This window comes from Sturnus vulgaris, chromosome Z (assembly GCF_052056855.1).
Source record: "Sturnus vulgaris isolate bStuVul1 chromosome Z, bStuVul1.hap1, whole genome shotgun sequence".
NCBI lineage: Eukaryota > Metazoa > Chordata > Aves > Passeriformes > Sturnidae > Sturnus > Sturnus vulgaris.
In genome coordinates this window covers 71934802-71953169 of record NC_142283.1, presented here as the reverse complement: position 1 = coordinate 71953169, position 18368 = coordinate 71934802, and the positions used below count along the sequence as shown (strand labels likewise).

The 18368-nt window shown below is 43.6% G+C and overlaps 1 protein-coding gene across 1 annotated transcript in view; it reads right to left on the bottom strand.

Moving 5' to 3' along the window:
* PDZD2 (PDZ domain containing 2) overlaps nt 1-11398 on the bottom strand; it is a 137900-nt gene extending 126502 nt beyond the window's left edge. Inside the window, exon 1 of the mRNA XM_088156056.1 lies at nt 10905-11398. Coding sequence (XP_088012182.1) covers nt 10905-11383 — 479 coding nt within the window. The 5' untranslated portion in view covers nt 11384-11398. The remainder of the gene's footprint in view (nt 1-10904) is intronic.
* Between the last annotated feature and the right edge of the window lie 6970 nt (nt 11399-18368).

Below are 18368 nucleotides of genomic sequence, written 5' to 3'. Positions count from 1 at the left end.
CAAATCTTACTTTGCTACCTAATGCCTTCTGGCTTTGAAGCCAAGGCAAATACTGCTTTTTTATTCACAGGCCATTGTTTTCAAAATAAAGCACTTTGGGGAATAAGTGTTTTACTTCAATTAATTGTGTTTCCTGTTTGGGGAAAAACAAACTAACATGTTTATTCATTTAGAGAACCTGACAACTGCAGATTGCCTGCTACTATTTTGTAAAAAATATTTTATCAAGAATGTTAACCCACAACTTCAGTGAATGTATGAGATTTGCAAAATAATCCAATAAGGCCATTATGGTGAATCTCCAAAGGATTAGTGGCCATCAGGAGAGGAAAGGAGACAAAATTGTAAAAGGATTTCCCTAAAGCCATTTTCATGTTGCAACGTCTAGAGCAAATTTCTCTTTTACTAGTGTTAGTTTGGGAGAAGGAAGGAAGATAATGATACTGGTGACAAATAAAGAAATTCATGCTCATAGAAATGTGTTTCAAATCCTACACCTGAGCTTTAAGGAAAACAAAATAGCCTTTATCTATAGTTACCATTTTTATACTACAGTGACTAAAAATATCCCTTAAACTACGAAGGTCCAGAGTGACCACCTTTGATTCATACTGATTTTAACAGCTGTTTATGTGTACAAATAATTTGAAAATTGTGCTGTTACTAACATCCATCAAACAAGCCATACAGTTAGTGAACCCAGGAATAGATGTATAAATTCTTAAGGAAATAAATAATAACACAATATATAACACAATACCTTTCTGTCTTCTAGGTCTTATGAACTACTTAGACTTGGTATTTAGATTTATCCTCTGCTTTTAAGTTTCAGCTACTGACATAAACTACAACTGGTAACTTCATTCTTAGAGGACTGGATTAAAATCTTTTTTACAATTGTCACATAAGGGGCATCTCCTAGAAGTCCTTGAAGCTGCACAGGTGGAGAAGAGAGTTGGATCTTCATCAGCTGTTCCCCCTTTGCATTCCAGAATAGCCAAAAATACCCAAAATACACAACATATTTCTTGCTTCTTAAAAGGATTAGCTACTGCACTCTACAAGCCTAAAAACCAGATTATATTATGTATATACACATCTTAAAAGCATGCAAAGAAACAATTTTCTCTGATGTCTTGCAAATTCCTAGATCAGACAGGCTAAAATTCCCGGTTGACAGAACCCAGAAATTGCTTAAAATATTTATATGACATTGCCCTCTAGAGGAAACCGAGAAAAATCTGTTTTAGTAGAACTCTTCCAGAGATGAAAACATGAAATGTTGTTTTCAGCAGAACAATTAGTGTTTGTTAGAAACCATTTTCAGTGAGAACATCACACACTGGTTTGGCTCCATTTGTCATCCACAAGTTTCAAGACAGAACTCCCCCAACCCCCAACCCCTAGCCTAGGGCTCTGTATTCAGATGGTACCACAAAGTTTACTGGTTACCACATGTCTGTGTTTTTTCCTTTGCTACCAGAATAAATATAGCCCAGGCTATGAAAAATTGGTAAACACTTAGTAATTCTTCAGTTATGATGGCAAAAAGAGACACTGGTCAAAGTGCTGGAGGATGTAAAGACTTCTCTGACTTTTGTTTCATTGAATTGTTACCCTGCTAGCCTGAACCCATTCCAGTGACTAAGCAAAGGCATAGGAAACACAATTCAAAGTTATTATTTTATTAATCATTTATTTTGCCTGTTGTTTGTTTGGTTTGGTTTTTTGTTTTTGTTTTTTTTATAAAAGATCATCTGGTTATCTACAGTACCAGCTATGGAGAAGGGTTAAAACCAGACCTTGTCATCTTTTTAAAGAATAGAAATGAGTCTTAGGCATAAGCTGAAACAATAATCTCAGTCATGTTTCAACAATTGTTTTATTTTGAAAAAGCCTTAATCCAGTTTCCATCTATCTCTAGTTTCTCACATTCTTGTTAGAGAGACTTCAGTTGGATGGGATTCCTGAGTCTTGGATGCTCTGGGGTGAAGTTTGCTGCTAATAATCACCATTTGCCTTACTCTTGTCCTGTTTTGGAAGGTACAAGTATTCTTGAACTGCCACAAATCTTGTGGCAGTCCCTGACAATTTATCTTCCCTGTCTGTTAAACATGTTTTCCTTTGGAGGCTCAGGTGATCTTGCTGAACATCATACATTTTACCCAGAGAAAGAGCCAAGTACAGTGAGTGATAGTGCAGAGTCTGCAGTTGATACATACGCCCTTCCCCTCTTAGCCCACATCTGATAAAAAGGAGACAGAAAAATAAGTTTAAAGGAGCATGTGATACTGCTTGGAGCTGGAGGTGAGTGTCACATCGGCTAACAAAAGCAATGAGTTTTCCATGTTAAAAAAAAAATCCCATCCCAAAAGCCATCCACTGCAACAGCTGTCTCTGTGATTACATACCTGTCTCTTTGCTGACCTCACCTATGTTTATTGTATTTATTCTCTCACTTATGCCCATAGATGGCAGGTTTATGCTGACAAACCATCTCTCTGAGGCTGATGTTGAGCCTCTGACTGTGAAACTGTCTCCTGTTCATCATTTTTCAACCCCCCTTCTCCTGTCCTTTCCAGTCCAGGGAAAATTCCCAGTGACAAGGGATAAGTGGATTTTAAACTGATATTACTGTTAATGGAGGGTCACAGTTCAGTTCAAGTCCATCTTCCAGAACAGCAACCATCACACCCACAGGTTGGCAAGAAGGTATCACTGGGCTGGAAGAGACCTCCAAGATCATCGAGTCCAACCCAGCCCAACACCTCAACTAGTGATACATCTAGTCTTTTTTAAACCACATCCAGGGATGGTGACTCCACCATCTACCTGGGAAGACAATTCCAGCATTTGATTACCCTTTTTGTAAAAAACTTTTTCCTAATATGCAACCTATATTTCCCTTGGTGCACCTGGAGATTGTGTCCTCTGGTTCTGTCAGTTGCTGCTTGGAGAAAGAGACCAACCCCACCTGACTACAGCCACCTTTCAGGGAGTTGTAGAGAGTGATCTTGTGATCCTCTGAGTCTCCTTTTCTCCAGGCTAAACAACCCCAGCTCCCTCAGTTGTTCCTCACAGGGCTTGTGTTCCAAGACCCTCACCAACCTCATTGCTGTCCTCTGGATGTGCTCAAGCATCTCAATGTTCTTCCTAAACTTCTGCTCCCTGACACCATCAACCAACCCAGGAGGACAGCTGCCCTGAGGACAAGACATCTTCCCACTAAAGACTGAGGTAAAGGAGACGTTAAGCACTTCAGCCTTCTCCTCATTCACAGTTACTGAGTTCCCTTCCCTGTGATCATGGCCTGCTTGCAGAGCAGCCCCAAAACACATCTAAGAATGATAATGCTGCTCACTTAGCCCAGTGCTGTAAGAAAAAGAACATCTGAATGAGGACTGGAGAAGCTATGCCTTTCCAGGGCTCATGGCATATCAGTCAGTACAGGTGGAAAAGGACAACCTCCCAAGATTTTCATTGCCACTCTGTAACCTGGCTCCAGTCACCTTCTCTTGCAGCAGCTCAGAGCTTCTATCTCAAGAAAATCAGTCTTTAGCCCACAGCCTGCTTTGTGCAAATTTCTGGACTCCGAGAATATGAAGAGAAAGTCGCATTTACAGAAGTCACATTTAGAAGATGCTGTGAATGACAGCACATGGCAAATTGGTAAGGGCACAAGCATTATAGAAACAGTAGGAATAATGGGCACAGAACGTTCCTTGCTTGTGTCTTTGAACATCTGTATTTTTAATTATTGATGGCTAAACCACTGTTCTGTGCTAGCAAAAGCACTGCTGGAGAGGCTGTGAGAATAACTGATGCTGTGGCTGAAGGCCTCACCTGCTACTTGGCTGAGCAGTGGAAGAAAGCGACTCTTATTTTGCACATTCCAGCAGTTTGCCAATTAGCTAAGTTCTGCTGCACCCTGACTGTACTTCCAGATGACCTGACAGCATGGGATGCTTGCTGCGTGTCAGGCTGAAAATCCCACTCAGGATGTAAAAGGGATGCTGCTGGCACTTTGGTATCAGGGCAAATGACAAGGAACAAGGCTGACTCACCAAAACAGGTTGTTACCGAAGTGGATGAGCAGGGAGGGAAGAGCAGGGAGGGCAAAGCTCCCTCCAAGACACTGGGCTTGTTCTCTTGTAATTACAGCGTGGTCAGAACAGTAAATTAAATGGAGAGGCATAGCTATACATTGGGCAGCAAGGTACAGATTTCTAATCAGAATTTTCACAGCTCATTAAAACAAAAACAAAGCACAGAAAAAAAACCTCTCTATAGCCTCTGACGTTTTTACACCTCCTAAGGCAGCACTTCCAACTTCTGTCCAAGTCTTTTCATGCCTGATGCAATGCCTCTGAAAAGCAAGCATGCAGAGGCAGAGCTGGGAGCAATTCTGGCAGATGACCCTGAGGATTTTGCCTAGTTATACATGTATGCTCCTGGGAAATCACAATTTCTAGAGGGAGGCCAGATCTGCTGTTTAGTGCTGACACTACGTAGAAGGCAATGATGGGCATATTGATCCCTAAATTTTTGGATAAACATGCAAACGCACAGAGGATGTGAGCTATTTAAATCAGTGAAGTCTTTCCATCACTTTAATGAGGTTTAGATAAAACTCATCTGAGCAAGAAGATAAATAAGATGCAAATTTGAGGTGGATAAGAGGTTCAGAAAGTCTGTTGAGGAGGCAGTTGTAGTGATGGGATGTTGCTAATGGCTATGTGCTACAAGGGAATGAGTTGTGCCTCCACAGAGGCTTGGCATGGGGACATTGAGAGGAACAGCAGGAACCAGAGGGTGAGGAGAGGAAACCAAGTGAACACACACTCAGATTAATAAAGCAAAGAGGACAAACCAGCTAAATGATCTCTGCTGAATCTGGGGATTAGTGACCCTCTGTTTAAGACTTTGGCTCTTAAGAGAGGATTTGAAATAAAGCTCATTTCTTCAGAGCAATTTATTTCTCAACACGTGTGGCTAAGTCTGCTCATACCTTCCAGGAAACATAAAAGAAGGGAAGAAAAATATCTCTTTCTTAGTTTCTTAGTCCTGCTATATTTTAAGGGAGGGGAGAGGGAAGAATTTATATCCACTATCAAATAGAGGGTTTATATCCACTGTCAGTGTAAAATACAGCAGCCATGCTTCAGAGGGGCCTGCATGCTCCAGACTTCAGGAGCACAGTGAGACTCAGGCTGTGCCTTGCAAATGTTAGACATCCACAGGCTTTCTCTCATTTTGCAGAGGTTCAGCTCGTATTTACTGTATCCCAGCTCATAGCAGTTCAACTGGATGAGAAAACACTCACCCAAAATCCCTGTGTGCTGCTTATTTTCCATCCTCAGGACTCATACACCAGGCAGTTTGGACAGCACATCAGCACAGGCTTCTCATCCTTGCCCATGATAACAAGCCCCAGGTCTCAATCTCTGTGCCTCGATCCATCACTTAGCAGCATGAAGATCGGTAATATGATATAAAAAAAAGGAAACTCATTCAATTCCACAACAGGCTGGGGGTATTTTTTAGGTCAGTTATGAGAATTCTCTTCGCTGAGACTGCATTTGGAGGCTGCAGTCTCCAGGACCAGTGTATTTGTTTTTCGCTGTGTAGTCAGTGCTGTTAATATTTTAACAAGGAGCTCCCACAGAAATGTTTGCCCCTTGGCCAAGGGCAAAAGGACAGGATAAATTTCCATTATTTTTCCTATTAAAGCAAAAATATTTTCTTGTGGACATAACCAAGAGAATGCCCTACTAACACCAGGCAAAGCAGCTGCTTATACTCTGAGCAGCACTTTGTGTTGGCAGCATTTTTGCTTTAGGAAGGAGGTGAGGAAACACAGTAAAACAGAGCAATCGATCCATGCAACCTGATGTGCCTGGGAGGTGGAGGTGCTGTGAGACAAAGCTTTCCATGATGACCAGTGAAGGTTTTCTTGGGGTGATTTTTCTGTAATAGAAAGCACGTATAAAGGATATTGCACTGCCAGGAAGATAAATTCCCAAAAACTTCAATAAAACACAATCTCATCATAGGCAGAGAGACCTGAACCATCCTCTTCCACCACAGCACAGGCATTCATACACCCCAACACCCAACCCTACTAAGGAATGGATTTGTTACCCAAAACGTGGCCTGAGGGCTGCAGAGCTGATGGTGCTGAGGGAGTGCAGCCCTTGATCCTGGTTCCCACAGTATCCGATCCCCACACACCAGCAGGGGCACATGGATGCATTTTGAACACACTGCTGAATAACACAGTGCAACAAAATCTTGCAGATGCTCCAGAGACAACTGCAGCTGCCAGGACAGGGACAAAGTAGTCACAGCAAGGACAGCCAGTCTCCTGAGGCAGTGACAGCGCCTCAGCATGGCATGGCAGGAAGCAGTGCCCCATGGAAAATGAAAAACTGGAGAACCTGAATATCAAAGAGTGACCACATTTGGAGGGGAAGAATGTTTCTCCCAGCAAGAAAATATTTCTATTGCAGGAGCAAAGCAGTTTATTTTAAAAAATAATTCCATTCAAACTTCTGAGGAAAGGAGATCTCAATAAAAAGGTGCCTTGAAAGGTCTGCTTTTCAGAAAAAAACATTTTCAAATAACGCTCAGGTTTCTGAGCATCTCTTCTCAGACACAGGAAAGATTTCACTGCTCCTAGCCCCACAGCACATGCACTGCTCTGCAGGTACAGGTCTGCTCCTTGTCTGCAGGGCACACAACAAGGGAACAAAGAAGATTGCCCTCGTAAAGACCCTCTTCAGAGCAGAATCTGACTCTAATTACAGCCAGGAACTACATGATTTGTTTGCAGCACCAGTAAGAATTCTTTCTTTGACGAAGAATGTCAAGATTTCACCCAGAAGAGCCCAGGACTGTTAATGACTGCCACAGAAGGCAGCACAAAGAGCTATGCACATTTTGAGACCTGTAATTTTACTGGACATTTTGAATTGTCTTCTGTAATCAGCTGCTAGTACTTACAGAGAGGCAGGACTGTGCTTAGAATGTTCATGTATCACACACCTACTCATGGCACTGATGTGTGAGGAGGAGCAGGACTTTACCTTCATAGTTCCAGCTATCCTGGAGGCATGAACATAAAACGTGCAGTAGCAGCAAGCATTCAGGAAAGACCTTGGCTCTACTGAAAACCCTCAGCTTCAGGTAAAGTAAAAGCTTTGCCTTCAGCAGTGGCACTTGAAGCTCCTTCTCCATTGCAGACCTGATTCCTCAAGGTCTCTCACAGCATCTTGGAAAATAAACTGATTTCCTTGAAATTTGACATGCCATATCTGAGGAGGAGTCTTAGCAACTCCCTCCAGGACACTGACTGAAAAGGAGAGACTGAGAAAGCACTGTGCAAAGGTATGGCTGTCAAAACACTTCTCTCTTCATTTTTTTGGAAGCAACTCCAGTTTGTGGGTTAAAAAGAAGCCAGCCACTTCTCTGACTGTATTCCCACATATGGCAATGTTTGATAATTTTTGGCAATAAGATATGATATTGTGAAGGAGTGGATGGATTTTCTCAATGACAAAATTACAATACTATCTCATGTTTCTACCACACTGTCATCACTGGTTATGTATCTTACTCTGCTTTTTTCAAGAATTAATTTGGAAATCTACTTAGCACTGATCTTAAAGATTAAATGTATATGGTAGCTACATCCAAGCACTGCAGCTATGCTTGATGAAATTCATAATCAAATATTTCAAACTGAATTATATTCATGACAAAATAATTTTTTTGCAATGCTCCCAGGACTTGCTCAATGAAGCCCCATTCAGTTATGTTCAAGAAATGAAGGATTCATCTGCCATCTGTAGAAATACTAACAGCCTCCCTCCAGTAAGTGAGTAATAGCCCAAAATGAGTACAGTAGATCCAAACTACATAGGAAGTTGTTGTCTGGGGGAACCTAACCCACGCACACAGTTATATAGACAGAAGATAAATAAATAGGCAGAGTTTTGACTAACCTTTGTTCAGTATTCCAATACAGCTCATTTCCCTGCAATTGTGCTTGATAGACACACACAATTTGCTAACTCTAAAGAGAGCAATAATTTTCCCTCAATTGCTAGCATCACCGAGAATGACACCACCTACGTTATTTATCTCTAATGTAATAATACCCTGTTAAGCAAAGAACTTTGATGATTTTATTACTGCATAATGTTTCTCTAAATGAAAAGAAAGAAAAAAAATAAAAGAAACAAGTTCAGCAATAATCAACCTGTCTCTGCTGTTTACATGGAAATCAGGTGGAATTTAAATAAATAACTTTTCTTTAAAGAAGTCATATTCAGCTTTCCTAGCAAGGAGAGACAGATGAGTGGTACTCACAGCTGGCTCCTCCACTAAGTGTTGTGTTGCTCTTACTGTGTCTGACCCCATCACCACTCCAAGACGTAAGGACCTGTAGGCACAGCAGGCAGGTGCCAAAACAGCCCTGTCTGTTGTCCAGGGCTGCCCAATCTGTTCCAGCTCCAGTCACCTGCCCCTGCATCCTCTAGAGGCTGACCACATCCATAGGACAGCCAGCAGGAGGGACTGCGTGCCCTCACCTCTTCTCTCGTGTTTTCTGGTGCATTGGTTCAGCCCCTTGCAACAGTGAGGATTTAGATGGCAGGCTACAGCCCAGGGTGTGTGAGAACACTTCTGCAGAGGTGGGAAATGGCAGAGACCCCCATGCTAAATCCTCCACTGTAAAGGGAATAAATCAGAAGATTCCCTATAGCATCAGTTTGAAAAACTCCTTCATCAGGCAAGATGGGGCTGCCCTGAAACACTTGGCAGGTGTGGAATAAACACATAAGCAGTGATTTTGCTTGCCTAATCCAGCCTGTTGCTGGAAGAGCTAAGGCAGTATTTTACTTTCACTGACCATGTGCAGGCTCCACTAAGTAAATCACACCACAAATCAGAGCACCCACAGCCCCTTGTATCGACCTAGAAGTGTTTCTCATTCAGCCAGAGAATAATTGAGTCAGGACTACTATTTAGTGTGCTGCCCTGCCCCAACACCTTGAAAAACCAAGGGAAAAAGGGCTCTGCCACTTCCACCATAGCAGCAATATGGAATTACTCTAGCAAAGCTTCTTCTTGGCAGCCAGAAGGCAAGCTGATGTTGCCTTTCAGCCTATTATAAAGCTAGAAAGAATCATGTCCTTTCTGAGGACCCCAATGGAGAAAGCTACTGAAAGACTCTCACAGTATCCTCAAGCACTCCAGATGAACAGCATGGGAACATGGGGTTGGAGCTGCCAGCAAGCTCCCTGATAGGCAAGATCCACCTCTCCAAACTGGGAGCATCCTCAACATCCCAAACTGTCATCCATCAACATCACCCTTGTCAAATAGCAGTCAACAGTAAGTTAGGGAAGGATGCTTTGGATGCTGAAAATAATACAGGTTTTTACTAAGAAACGTCCTAAACTTTGGCCTTTTGGATGTACAATATTCTAAAACAGGATTTTAAGAACAACACTGGCCCCACTCTACCAAAACTCTGCCTTCGTGATGACCAAAAAAAGTAAGGAAAATGGAGCACTTGGTTCCCATTAGCTGCAGTCACAGCTTGCTGGTTTAATAGCAGAGCTTTCTAAAAGGAACAAGCCCTAAACTAAGCCTTCAAGGACAGGCCAAAATGGACAGATAGCCAAATATTTTCAACTTCATTGGCTATTATCTCTCATTTTGCATTATTAATAAGATGCTGCCCACTGCAAGCAATTCCCCTGAATTTAGAAACAGTGACATCTGACTGTCGGGGGAAACAGAAAACTTTTGCCATAAACACTCTCAAATTTGGAGGTGCCACTGATTGATAGAGTGCCAATATTTATACACTCATTGAATCACAAGATAAGAATTACAGAGGGCTTTTTTCATACTTGTAAAACCACAGAAGGTTGAACTGCCCAGCACCCACAGATTGAGGAGTCACTGCTTTTATTCTGCCACATGTCAGAATGGGGAGGGATGGTCAAAATTCCTGCCACATTCACTGCCAGCTGGGATCACTTCACTGGGACTTGGTTTCCAAAATTGTCCATCCCGAAAATAAATTCCGTTTTGGCAAGAGAGGGAGGATTTCATGCCCTCAGGTAAATTGTAACCTCAGGTATGAATGAATGTTTACATCCTCATCTACAGCAGAAAAAGGTTTTTGCCTTTGCAAAGGGTAATGTGAGAAAGTCTACCAGCCCACAAAACACAAAACTGGGACAATAAACTGATTTTACAGCTTGGAATAGCTGAATTTTAAAAAAACACCACAAGAAAAATCTATCATTGCACGAATCTTAATTCTTTATTTGAACTCCTAAAGATTTCGTTTTCTGGGTCAGGAGACATCAGAAGAGAGTAAATGCCTTAAAATCAAAGGGAAATTATTTAAATGAAGTTGTTCAAAACTGGAAAACACAGAAATGTCTTGCTTTTAGAAAGTCTCAGACAACATTTAGCTGTCAAAAACACTTCCTTCAACTGCAGTAATTCAACAAAAATATGAAGCACCTGTAAAAATATCTTCCAGTGCTGCTGCATCTGTGTTCATTTTTGCTTAAGGAAACAGTTTTACACAAACCCAGGAAGGTTCCTGTTTTAGTGGAGCCCCTCTGGTGATTATGACGTATAATTTTTTGACCTAGTGACCCCTGAAAATTTTCCAGGGGAAGTGTGAGTAGCACATGTAGGCTAATTATCAACTCCCTTTTGTTACTTATTTTCTACAAGAGCTTAAGAACAAACCCAGGGCTGTCTCAGGGGCTGGAAAGCAAAGGTCAGACCCTCTGGACTTCCATCAGTATCAACTGTGACTTGCAGTATGGAGCACCAGAGGCAGCTGCTGCTGCTGGCAGCTCTTCCACCCTTACCTTGCTCCGGTGACATCCACACCGACCATCAGCTGTCCGTTCAGAGAAAGGATCTCGTCTTTCAGGCGCACTCTCCCGCACTTCCCAGCCGGGCTGTTCTTCTTCAAGTCTGTCACCCAGATGCACCCGACGTCGAGCACAGGCCCTTTATGTGCCTTCCTCTTCTTTCCTCCCCGACGCTTCTCCCCATAGTCCCCCAGAGCAGGGATATTCCCAAAACTCAAGCCCAGGACCTCATTTTTCCGCATCTCTTGGGCCAGGTACATGGTGCAGATCTCCGTATCCACAGCCCCACAGCTCCCAGGCTGCAGATTGCTCTCGTCCACCGAGAAGTTGAGCTGGATGTACTCGCTCAGCTTCTGGACGGCGGAGCGGCAGAGCTGCTGCTCGGCTCCCTCGGCGCCCTCCCGCCGGCTGTTCTGCAGCCACTGGCACAGGAGGGGGAGGAAGACCCCCGCGTTGTCCTGTGTGATGGGCATCGCTGTCCCTGGGCATCCCCTCACGCCACCAGCCCCGGCGCCACTCGGCTCCCTGGCTGTCCGTGGTGGCCTCCCACAGCCCCTGGCGACATGCTGGAGTGGGGCTGCAGGACCAAAGCAAGCTCCATCTAGTCTCACAGAGATTTTGGGGGGGTTCCAGCTGACCAAGAGCACAGTCAAGGAAGGATGTTTGGTGTCCAGGAGCTAAAGCCCTATGAACAGGCTCGGGGTCAACTTTGCGAGCGTCTGTGGCTGTGCAGGTCTGGCTGCCGCCGGGGTCCCCGCTCCGTCGGGAACAAAGCGTCCTTCCCACCGCGTTCACCACAGCCTCTCGTCCTGCAAGGACAATAAAACAGCGTGGTTAGAAGTGCCAGAACGGCTGTAGGATCCGGCAGTCCCGGCGCCGCGGCCCACGGCCGGCCCTCACGGCCTGGCCGCTCTCCTTCTGCGATTTACCACTTGAGGGCACCAGCTGCTCTCCTCAGCTAGGGAATAAAAGGTCACCATTAGCTCCTGACCTTCGCGGTGAAACGCGGGCTGCAGAGCCCGGGGGATGCTCCTGCCGCAGCTCCAGGGCTCCCACCGAAGCGGAGGGGACATTCCTGCCGAACCCGCTCCAAGTGAGGCACCGGCCTCACCGGCGACTGAAGGGACAGCACTGCCGTCCAGTGATTTTTCGGCTGGGATAGGCCTAAACCGGGCTCTTCCCAGACTTATCTCCCTCTCCGCCAAGCTGCACAAGGGATGGGCAGCAGCAAACACGAAGGGTGAGGACACCGATGGGGTCCCTCCGTTCGTGGCAGCAGTGGCTCACAGCCACCTTGTGGGTAAGGCATCTAAGGGAAGTGACTATCCAGTCTCCTGGGAAAAGAGTAGGGCAGGTGGATTCCCCAATTTCCTGCACTTTGGAGATGGAGGCACACAGGCAACCAGGAGTCAATGGGAGCTGAGGGTTAGCAGGCAACAGGGCGATACGGGGGTTTTTTTGCCAGGATCATTAAGATCTATGAAACAAGAGAAAACCCTGACACCAGTCAAGTCTAATTGACCAGATTCTTTCAGGGCTTTATTTTCCAGCAGTGGATGCTGCTCAGTGAGCTGAGCACCAGGAAAGCTGAAGAAAGCAGCAGCTTCGAGCTTGCAGCCTGCAGGTCTGCTCTTGCAGATGTGTATGAAAGGCTTGTGTTGGGTAGAAAAGCTGTAGAAAGAGCTTATATCCCCAAAAGAATGAGTGTGGAGGGAGGCTCTTGCAAAATGCTGCTGCCCAGAAGCTGTATCCAAAGTTCTGCCACCTCCTTGGCTGTGGGGCACTACCTAGATGGACAGGAGTGACCCCAAGACAGCTCAGGCAGGAACAACAACACATCAGGGCCACAGATGATGCTCATTCAGGAGGCATCTTCACCAAGGCAGTGATGTTACACTAGCGGTTCAGCAGGGATAGACATCTGCTTGGGAAAGGAGGAACTGGCCCCCTGCTTAGTGAGAGGCACTTCTGAGTTAGGCTCGGGATAGAAAAAACAGGGAAGAAAAGGGAAAGAATAAAGATAAAAACTGCCCAGGCACATGCCTAAAACAAGAGGTGATAATACAGACACAGACTGATCAGGAGATAAGGTTAACTCCTTTGGACATTTTAGATACCTAATGCAATGGTGAATATGTAGGGTTTTTTAATATAGAACTTTAGTCTTATTTAAGATCTCATGTTTAAGACAAAAGCAATGATTTAATGGACATATCTGGAACTTGCTCTAGTAAGACCTAGATCTGGAATATTGGTCTAAAAATGCATAGTTTATATGTGGACTAACAATTAAAAGTAGAGGCAGAATCTCTTGGCATGCCAAGGATGATGTGTATATTTGCTCTGAGGTTCAGAACACAAGGGGAGGACTAACTGCTAAATATCTGATTAATAATTAATTAATAATAAGGACGGAAAGCACAAAACAGAACAAACATAGGGGAGGGCACAACAAACCTTAAACCAAGAACCTGATAACATCTGAGTCAATGGTAGTGGGAAAGTAGAAGCATGAGATATCTGCTAGGAAAATAAAGCAGCAGGAGATGAAAAGTCCTGGTGCCTTCAGAGCAACATTTTCACATAATGGTCAAGTAATCAGCAGGGAAGTGCCTCCAGAGAGGGATGTATTTGGGGTAAGAAGGTAGAAAGAAACTCATGTAAGATTGTCTGTAAAATCAAGGGATTTGGAACAGCAAAACAGAAATGCCTGGCTTCAGTACATTAAAAAACAAACCTGCTAGGAGAGAATTCATGGGGAAGAGTTTAAAGGAAAAAGAAATCAAGGTGAGCTGTAGTTTCTCGAAGAAACAATATTTTGTGCTTAAAAGGCCCAGGCACAATAGCATCTCAATGAAGAAGGATCAGAAGACTTGGCAGCATCACGAGCTTTTTATTTTCCTCAAAGACAAGAAGAAAGAACACTAAAAGGTTACTGAGCACAAGTTTTAAAAAATAGTGTGAACACATAGGCAAAAATGATAGAAACATGAGGGTATAAAAATGAAATGAAACTTGCGGAGGATAAAAAAAAGTTACCCTTTATATGCATATTAATACCAAGAAGGAAATCCAGAAAAATGTTGCCCAGAGAGAAAGTTATTGAAAAATGACACCAAAAGAGTCAACGCTGGTTTGAATTTTGCTTTAATCCTTGTTAAAATTACTGGCTATGCACAGGGGATTACTACACAGTGTGATACAGTACCACTACAGAGGCATACTATCCTCTTCTCTGCCTGTTCCGGGTATCTCCAGTCCAGCAGAATGGGATAAACTACCTTAAATTTCCTACAAAACCAACTAAAACCATCCCAGAGATCTCCCTGATGGTCATTTGTGGGAGCTCAAAAAGGCAAGGGGGCAGAATTAAGGACAACAGCAAAAGCAGTGGCTGTCTTCAAGGGTAGAAAGAGAAGCAGCAGAAAAATGTGACATCAGTCAATCTAGCATCATTCATCCTACAAACTCCAAATCAAATAGAGAAATAGTTTGCATGTATGTGGAAGATAACAAAAGTATAAGCAGCAGCAGGCACAGGAGAGGTGAGAATAAAATCATGTGAAATTATTTTTATTTTCATAATGGAGAATTTGTTGGATGTCATTTATCTGGGCTTTATTATGGCTTTTGTCACTGTCTCAACTTTCTCATAAATATACTAGGGAAATATGATTAAATGAGACTACTATAAATCCATACCCAGGGAGTAGTTATTAATGACATTCTGTGAAAACAGAAGGACACTGCAAGTGGAGCTCTGCTGGATCTATATAGTCGAGTTCTGCTCAGCACATTCATTAGTGACCTGGACAATGAAAGCGAGTACACATATTAAATCTGCAGATTACACAAAGCTGGGCGTGTCTGCAGACACACTGGAGAATAGGATTAGCATCTAAAATATCTTGGCAAAAATCAGAAAAACATACTCTAAAAATTAGGGTAAAGTTCATCAAGGACAAACACTGAGTACTACAAGAGGAATATCTCACTTAGAAGGGGTTGGCTATGTGGCAAATCTTTGGCGAGAGATGCAGCATTTTCACAGAATCACAGAATTAGAGAATGGATTAGGTTAGGAAGGAATGTGGTCCCAAACCCCCCTGCCATGGGTAGGGACACCTTCCACCAGACCAGAGCCCCATCCAGCTTGGCTTTGAGCATTTTCCAGGGTTTATAGGGAATCATTCCTGTCAATCTCCTGCTGTTGGAGGAAAAAGAGTCATTGTCCTAGGACGTGTCAGTGGGGACAAAGCCAATAAGGAGTATGAAGTATTTCTGTAGCCTCACACAGGGCTGGGAAAGTCTCAGCAGCAAAACTGCCCTGTTGGAGCAGAGCTCTGACATGGCTTGCCAGTCCTGAAAGTGTGGCTTACTAGGAAATACTCAAAAAATTAGGGCCTGCTAAAAAGGAGAAAGTATTGCAGGGTGTGAGAGCACGAGTTAAAGGCCCTCATGTACTCTAAAATGCCCCACAGTGACCATGAGGAGAAAAGCAGTCTGTTCCTCTTGTCCATGATGGAGTAATGTATATGAATCACATCCAGGTATATTTAGGGTAGTAGTTAGGTAACACTCAGAAGGATGAAGAATATCAAGGCACTGGGGAACTGTCTCAAGTGCTAGAGTCTCCATCACTCATGGTCTCTGCAGAAGGTCAGACATCTGCCATGAACAATGACTAGAGCCAATATCTCTTGGATTATGAGAGAAAGTAGATCTCACCATTTCAATCCCTCTTACTTTTACTTCCTCCAACATCCTTATCTGCCCTAGTGAAAGTACAGTAAGAGATCATTTAATGGATGACATCCCGTGAGTTATGACAATAACACCCTTTGCTTTAACAGCAAATTTTGGCACAGCTCTCAGTGACCATACAGGGTTCAGAACCATTCAGGTACTAGAGGAGATTGGACCAGATAATTATTTGAGGCCCTTTTTGCCTAATAATTTAGGGAGTTTTGCTCTCAGCTGTTTATCAGTTTTGACATTGAGTAGACATATTATGTCTTTTTCCGACTATCCCCAAATCAAAAGCATTGCCAGGGTCTCCAGCCTGGAGATCTTGGGGCTCCTTGAAAGCAGCTCAGAGGTTTAGCTCAAGTCTCCAAATCCCCTCTGCATTTGCAAAGGGCACTGATGTTGACTTCAGCTTCAATCCTTCAGTTAGCCGGCTGGAGTGTTCAAAGGCATCTGCATTCCACGCAAAACTCATCCATCATTCATTTAGCAACATTGCTGGAGGGCTCTCCCCCTCCATGCACACACATCCCTCCAGAGATAGAGGATGACAGCCCCCTCCACGCCGCCGGAGGCTGGCAGCCTTCAAAACCCCATTCCTTCTCCCCACAGGAAAAGCTGCGGGCGTCTATACGCTGCGGGTTGCCTGTCTACGCCCCTAAGCTCACTGCAGAGCCACGGCAGACACTTAAATTAATCATGTAGATAATTATACAGTACTTTCAAGGGATTTGATATTCTCAAACAAAACCTTCTGGCTTTGGAAAAATTACTCCAGACAAGCATAAATAGGAAATACTCCTTCCAGATGTAACAGACAGCACAGCACTGAGCAGAACGCCTTCGTGCTGGTGAGAAGAGTGGCTCAGGTGTCCATTGCCAATGGAAGCAAAAAATAGAAAGGTGGTAAGCTGTTCATCAGGGGAAAAAATAGATCTGCCTGATAAAAATACTAACACTAAGAAGAAATTTATTTTTACTCTTAACTTCCACAAAATAAACTCAAGATCCATGTGAGAAAATTTCATGGAGTCACTACCACCTTGCTTACTTTCTGTAGGTAACAGATCTGCCAGACCACCCCACCTGCCTCGCATGAAGTACAGACCTACCTACAAAATACTCTAATTTTATTCCCACCCTGGAATTGCCTAGACTTGTCTGGAGTAAAACAAGCCAAAACTGGGAATGGGCAGCCCCCTGTGCCCAAAGTACCCTGTTCTGCAAAAAGGAGTCCCTGTCCCAGGATAACTTTCCACCAAAGAGATTTTGTCCTTATTGCTCTGAATCCCTCTGAGGCTGCTGATTCACACTCTCTGGTAATTAAATCTCCCATCTTACCTAAATCTCAGTAGTGTGGTCTGTTGAGATTTTTCATTAGCAGTTTCAAGGATAAAGCAGATTAAGATTTTGCAGTTAGGATGTTTGCAAGCACAGAACAACTCTGCTGGGAAAGTACTGAGATGGAAAAAGGGAAAGAATTGAGTGTGATATGGAAACAATACTAGTCCTATTCAAATAGAAGGATCATGATGGTGCAGAGACAGCATGACCACTAAGTTTGAGGAGGACCCACAAAGGCGATCAGCCCTTCATGGGATTTCATCTTAAAAAGACTCTCACCATGCTAAGTAGTGGTTTTAGGGATCAGGCTTAAGCACCACTGCTGTGGCAGCCCATGGACTGAACCCAGAGCCAACCCACAGCACAAGACAGGCACCCTCCTTTGCAAGAAGAGAAGCTTTTGGGCCAGATCCTCTCAGAGGATCAAACAGTTGCTGCAAAAACCTGGATAGTCCCCTCTCACCCATCCGTGCCAGCAGCCAAAGTCCCACTGCTTTCCATCCAACCACAAAACAACCAGCCACTTTGCATGGCTGCAGCCTGGGTGCATGCCTCTTCCCAAAGGTGTGCCACCAGCACTTGGGGAGCAGAGCTGCCTGGTCCCCTTCCCTGTGCCGCCAGCCACAAAGATCTTCCTGGACATCATGAAACCCAGACCCCAGCTATCACAGCAACTTTTTCATGCTCTAATCAATAAAACTCATTGAATTTCAAATAGAAGTAAAGAACATTTACGTCTCCGATATTTTGCTGGAAAGCTGCCCCAACACTTTGCATAGTTGGAAATGGTCTGTATTTCTGGCTTAAATGTATTCATAATCAGTTTATACCTACAGACATGCAGCTTCTACAGCTCTCTGCTCTTCTTAGTGTTTATCAGCTCTTCTCACCTTCATCCCTGGAGTATTTACAGCCAGAAAAATCAGCTCTTACCTGCCCTTGTTCCGCTCATCACGCCCACATAAGATGTGCACTCAAAGGCTGAAATACCACCCAAGTAAATAAACTGGCTATCTTCTCCATTCCTCAGTGAAAGTTTTTAGTTATGGCTCTGGAAGTAACACACTTTCTGCCTTTATGTCCAGACTTTTAGTTCAAAATACCAAGTTAAACATACGTGATGTAGGTGAAGAGTGGCTGTTTTTTTGAGGTTTTCTTAAGGCAGCAAAAAAGCTGTCTTAAATTACTGCTTATGGAAAAATAAGAATATTTTCTTTAAATAAGTTGAAGCTGGAACTGTCAAAAAGCATATGTGGGTATTCAGTGCATAAACAATAAGCTTTTTTCTTTTCTGACAAATTGAGCTTTTTTCTTCCTATGTTGTCCTCAAATGAATGATGTAAAGAGCTCCAATAATCATTTTCTTGT